Source organism: Austrofundulus limnaeus, unplaced genomic scaffold (genome assembly GCF_001266775.1).
Source record: "Austrofundulus limnaeus strain Quisiro unplaced genomic scaffold, Austrofundulus_limnaeus-1.0 Scaffold30, whole genome shotgun sequence".
NCBI classification, from domain to species: Eukaryota; Metazoa; Chordata; class Actinopteri; order Cyprinodontiformes; family Rivulidae; genus Austrofundulus; species Austrofundulus limnaeus.
In genome coordinates, this window is record NW_013952432.1 from 1,108,132 (window position 1) to 1,114,544 (window position 6,413).

The following is a 6,413-nucleotide window of genomic DNA, read 5'->3' on the forward strand; positions in this document are numbered from 1 at the left end:
ATATAATTATTTTGTTCAAGTGAACATATGAGTGCCAGAATAGAGATTCAAATCTGTCATCAGCTGCCGCAACATAAATATTTTTGCTTTTGTTTCCAGTTTTTATCTAGGCTGCATTCTTTCATTTTGATTCAATGGTAATGTGTGAAAAGATACAGAGGAGGGGAAAAATCATGCCTTTGTTGTTTCCACAGCAACCACTGCAGATATGTTGATGCTGCCCAAACAACCAATTTGATCTCTTGTAGAAAGCAGTGTGGGGAAAGTAGCACCCAGCAAGGCCAGCTTGGAGTCACAGTACAAAATTTTCACCCAAATGCTCCCAAAAAGCAAAGTATATTTCTTTAAGAGACACCAGACAAAGAACAAAAACTGAAGCTCATTCATCTAAATGACCAAAGCCACAGATCTCTGGGAATTTAACAACATATCTGCAGAAAAAAAAAACAGCAAAACTCCTGTCCCTTCAGCACTTGTCAGGAAGCAACAAAGACAGAAACTCCTGAGACACACAAACAGCCAGAGCAGAACGACTATTGACAATCACCCAGGCTAGGAGCGTCAGTGTTGCTAAGACAGCATGAAGCCACAGATGGTCGCTGGACAAACAGAGAGTCAAGCAAACCAAGAAGACACAGTGAGACACGTAATAAAGTGAGACATTTTCCAGAATGTTTATGTGCGCATAAGCCATATCAGAAACCAGAAAACATTTTTCTTCCTGTTTTTTTTTTAGACATTCAAAGTAAAGCATGAAAGCTAAACGTATTAGAAAAAAATACATTTGAACATAGCGGTGTATGTGCTGTGTAACTAAACAAGAATAAACACCTAAAAATGATCTGAGGTGTAATTTCTTATTTGTTTATTTTAACAAGGGCAAATTTCCCCATTTGTTCGTGTGGAGGGGGCATGACTTACGGCTTCAACTTCTAAAATCTTGTGAGGTATCTAGATTTATCTTGTGCAGCAGATATAACTCTCAGTAAATAAATAAAAAACATGTTTGTTTTTACTGATTGTTTAAACAGCACATCAGTGTGTTTTTCTGATTTGTCAGCTAGTGCACAGCGCACACTAAGTTGAGATTATCATTATTCTAACATTAAATTTACAATTAGCAAATTCCAGTATTGCAGGGCTATTCAACTGGCGTGGCCCGCGAGTGACCAAGGTTCGGTCCGCAACTGGATTATTCATCTATTAAACCCAAACCCCCAGTTTTCTCTTTAACGCCCATAAGTTATTTTAGTTGAACATAGACATGTGTGGTTTCTACAAAAACATCAGAATTTTGGCTACAAGCTGGTAAAAGCCATTTCTATGAACATCCAAGACAGTTAAAACTACAAACAGTTGAAGATAAAACTATGAAAGTGAAAATAAAATTTGTTTAAAAATTTGGCAAGTCAGAGATATCAAAATAATACGTGTAAAATAGTGTGTTATTTTCATCTGTTAAATAGTGTGTTATTTTTGTTTTTGATATTGTTTTATTATCACTACTGTTATTTCATAGGGTTCTGTATGTTGTATTAATGATTAAATGCAGCAAAATAAACTATTTCAAAGGTAACAGATCTTTGTAATAATTGGTTTATTTACAGAATGACCTAAATTTCTGGATGTTCAGCCCCTGTGCTGTTGACCTGCAGTAACTGTGGCCCCAGGAGCAATTTAGTTGAATGGCCCTGCAATATTGATTTCACAAACAGCATAAGCTTCTCTTTGTGCACTTTTCCTATTGATTTATTTTGATAAATAATGCATTAAAATGTCCTGCCAGTTCAGACAAAACTATAATCTAACACCTTAAATTTCCTGAAATGCTATGCAAGATACAACAAAAATAAACCTCAAAAACGTGTATCAGGTATCTTTGTTTGTAACAACTGCTTAACTTTAACAATGTTCCGGGAATCAAGTCCTAAATCAAGCTGTGCTCTAATGAATGTAGTCAAAAAAATGTGCTTCTTGTGTTCAGAGGCGCAGTGACAATCTGTTACTGTTGTAAGAAAGTAACCTTAGCACAGAAAGTAGGGCATATAGTTATATGGTCTCCATTCAAAAAATAATTTCTGCAATTTTTCGTCCAACAAAATTTATTCATGTGACAGGCCCAGTCAATAGCAACAGCAAAATAAACCAATGGCGGAGGACACTTGGCAATTTTCTCATGCACGCAACTCAAATATTTAGCTCTACTGCTCATTCCACAAATGCATGTTCCTTACAAATGTGTCACCATTTAAAAGAAAAATTAACAGGTTTTCTAAGGGTATGAGATTTATCGCCAAATTTTCTTACTTTTTGTGCTAAGTATACCTATGTAGATGTGCTAAACCATTTCATGCTTAATGAATTTGTGTGTCCTGCAAGGGTTTTTGTGGGTCTGCATTCCATTATATGATTAATATTAGAACATACAAATGAGTTCACTTTTTTTATCTTGCAGTTAAAAAAAACTGCAATTTTCCTTCATGATGAATAATGTTAGTTTTATGATTGGAACATGTTGGAGTAATGCAACAATTCATTTTGAAGCTGTTCAATTGACGGAATGCATCCCTGTGCACAAACAAGTGAAACCCTAAATTGGTCTTAACCATTCCAAGTTGTATCTAAATGATCACATGGACRTACCTTCAGTGTGGAGGTCAGTATGCGGAGGCGGTGAAGTCGCTCATTGAGCTGAGGGTCAGCAGCTCGTCGGAGAAATGACTGCCGGAACTCAGTTTGTCCTTTGGACTCCGAACCCCGTCCTAAAGGACAGACTCCACCCTGCTCGCACGCTCGAAACAGGTCGCCGAGGGACGCGCCTTCACTCCCACCTTTAACACATTTGGAGGGAAACTGCAAGTCATTTCATATTCCTGTTTCTTTAAAAAAAATTCAAATCAACTCTGAAATTTAAAGCTGAGCAGGTGTTAAATCTCAAATCCACCACTGGAGGACAGCAGCAGACATTAGCGGTTCCACCTCCCTTAGTCAAAAAAAAGATAATTAATGATAAAAAAAACCCATCTCTCCTGAATGACAACCTTAGAGAAATTTTCAACACCGACAGTTTTATATTTACTTCTCTACACCAGAATTTATCTTTCAATCCATCCTCTGACAGATCTTACACGCATCACCTGATTACAAAAAAAATTGCCTTATTTACTATTTTAGTCTGTCACTTTCTTCTGCCTCAGGCTTCACCTCGGCAACAGAGCACCAACGTCTCATTAGCCTCATTAGAACAGWGCACGACTGCAGTGTGCGTTAATAGATACTGATGATGACTTAAACGAATATGTGTCTGCCTGAGAGCGTTTTTTTCTGAATCCGGCACATCAAGTTGCGTCATCGTCTTCACCTTACCAAAATTATTTCAGTCTCATGTGGTTGTCACTCATTGTGAGACACTGTCTCTCTTTGCTCTGTCTGTTTTCGGAGGTTTGGTGCAGTAAAATGAGCGGAATGTGAAAAGGCTGCCACAAAAATTGGAAAAAGTGAACGGTCACATTTCTCCAATGACATTGAAATACATATTTGTTGGAGTAAAAGTGGATTTAGTTCAAATGTTGCATTTTAAAATTCTGTGCAATCAAGAACTAGTGGCTAAGTCTCACAGTGGGTCAAAATGGGCGACCAGCTGCCTCATCCAGAAGCAGACAGGAGTGGATTCAATTGTCTCTTTATCCGGAATCCAATGAGGTGTGTTTAATTCAATCCTCCACAAAGATGAGAGTTGAGGGCGATAGATGTAATCAGGAATATTAGTGCAAAATCTATCAAACTTGGTAGGGAATAGAAGCATGAGCAAAATWAAAAAAAAAACATCAGATCTTCCTGTGAATGTCATTTTCTGCAAAAGAGTAGTTTAAGAACCTCCTCTTGGAGGTCCTGCCCCAAGTGGAGGAGTTTAAGTATCTCGGGGTCTTGTTCACAAATGAGGGAAGAATGGAGCAGGAGATCGACAGGTGGATTGGTGCTGCGTCTGCAGTGATGCGGGCGTTGTACCGGTCTGTCGTGGTGAAGCGAGAGCTGAGCCGATTTTCCGGCCAAAATGAGTTTCCTCCGCAGGGTGTCTGGGCTCTCCCTTAGAGATAGGGTGAGAAGCTCAGTCGTCCGGGAGGGACTCAGAGTAAATCCTCTGCTCCTCCACATCGAGAGGAGCCAGTTGAGGTGGCTCGAGCATCTGGTAAGGATGCCCCCTAGACGCCTCCCTGGTGAGGTGTTCCAGGCATGTCCCACTGGGAGGAGGTCCAGAGGAAGACCTAGGACACGCTGGAGGGACTATGTTTCTCAGCTGGCCTGGGAACACCTTGGGATTCCCCCAGAGGAGCTGGCCCAAGTGACTGGGGAGAGGGAAGTCTGGATCTCTCTGCTCAGGCTGCTGCCCCCGCGACCCAACACCAAATAAGCAGAAGAAAACGAACAGACTTAAGTCTGCTGTTAGCTGGACTTTCTAGGTTCTTACAGATGGATTTGGATAGAAATCCTAGCCCAGGATTGATGTGGAGCAACTTTAAAGGGATTAGATTGTATTATTAGTCCAGCTCTTTCATTTAGTCTTAATAACAGTGTGCAGTCTAATTATTCTTTTTAGTTCCTTCAATAACAATTAAAGGCTCTGTCACACTTTGACATTTTAGACAACAAATGCCAACTTGTGAAAATTTTGTTCAACACCTACAACATCTAAGCAGAAAACAGATAAAAAACAATCTACCAGAAGCCTATGTTTGATGTGTTGATGTGTATGTGCTAACAAGTTGAACACATTTATAACCTGTACGAGTAATTTAGTTATAACAAACTTTTCAGAAGTCGACAAGTTGTTTAAAATGTTACAGTGTGACAAGGTCTTTAAGGAATAAATTAACTAGCTTAAATGCAACCTAAGATGCATGTTTTGCTAAAAGAGGATTAAAACCAACCTCAAAGGAAAATTATTTCATTAAAGTTGGGAAACAGTAAAAGACAAAAAAAAAACAAACTTTTCAATGTTGACTGTGTAGCTAAAGATTTAAAAGAGGCTGCCACCAAAAAATAAATAAAATAAAACAAAATAATAGCTACGCAGTATTAAATGTTAATCAGTAATTGGTAAAGTAACAAAAGAAATCCACTTTGGTCTCTTGGCTCTGTCCAGATTACTCATTAGCTTGTCAATCCAGTCAGAATTCAACTATTTTTCCAAACTGAGCTAATTAAAACAAAACTGTCTAAAAGTTAAGGTGATGTTCATAACCTTTTGAACTCAAATACATCAGTAAAAAAGCCATCAGAGGTATTAATTTTTTTGTGAGAACATATTAACTCCATGAATGGGCAAAGATGGTAAGATTCTATCAGTCAAGCTTATGAAACCAATGTCTTTCAAATCTAACGAACTCGCTTTCATAAAGAACAAGTCCTTTATAAATTAACACAAAAATCAAGTACCACTCATTTTTGAAAACCTCACCTCTACAGAATTACAAATGAGCACTATTATGTAGTGTATTTTTTTTCAGTAAAGATTAAAAGATATTCTCTTAAAACTGAGATCATATAAAAAGACAGAGGAATGAAAATGCCTGAATCCACAGAGGAGCTCGCTGAAACACTTCAAACATTCAGCCTGTCAAGAACTATTTAAATGATAGGAACTGATTTTGATACAAAACTAAAGAACACTGGATACTATGATATCGCGTGTGTGTGTGTTTATTTTATTTTTAATAGGCCTTATCTTTAATATTTCTGTTCTGATGTAGTGTATGTTTAATCACACGACATGTATACACCTGACTGAACTCACCATTGTGCGTTTGCTGCTCTTCTTTCGCAGGCGGCACGAGGAGCGTGTGTAGGTTGCTGTCTCGTGGCAGCGTGAAGCTGCGCGGTTTCCCTCCCTGGGTTGCCATAGGAATCAGCCTCTGCATTGCCATGGGCAACGGGACGTTCCTCTGTGGAGGAAGAGTGTAAACGGCTCCGGCCATCATCGAACCACCCCCTGGGCCCGGCTCGGCAAACACGGCGTCCTCTGTGAAAGAAATTGAAAGGAGAGAAAAAAAATAAAAAGTTATTGACTTGAATTTTCAATAGAGCATGACTCATTTCGTTGAAAGACCATATGTTTTAGTTTGCTTTACTAGCCGGTCCTAATGGAATGAAAAGGAAGTATGTTATATTTTACTAAGACAATATAAGGTATTAATACTGTATTTTAAGGTTAAAATGATAAACGCTAATACTATTGTTCCTGTAATATTATTAGTTGCCCCAGAGGGGATAAAACAGGCAAAAGCATAAAACTAGTCAAAACACACACATACACACACGCACACACACACACACACACACACACACATACAAACACACACACTATGTCTCTCTATCCTTGCGGGGACTTTCCATTGACTTCCATTCATTTTTTT

The 6,413-nt window shown here is 38.5% G+C and overlaps 1 protein-coding gene across 1 annotated transcript in view; it reads right to left on the reverse strand.

The window, feature by feature from the left end:
- The window catches only part of cnksr2a (connector enhancer of kinase suppressor of Ras 2a), a gene marked incomplete in the record, with an annotated part of 74,388 nt that overhangs the window by 3,935 nt on the left and 64,040 nt on the right, over positions 1–6,413 (reverse strand). The window contains 2 exon segments of the mRNA XM_014005379.1: positions 2,644–2,831; positions 5,795–6,019. Of these exon segments, the coding sequence (XP_013860833.1) occupies positions 2,644–2,831; positions 5,795–6,019 (413 nt within the window).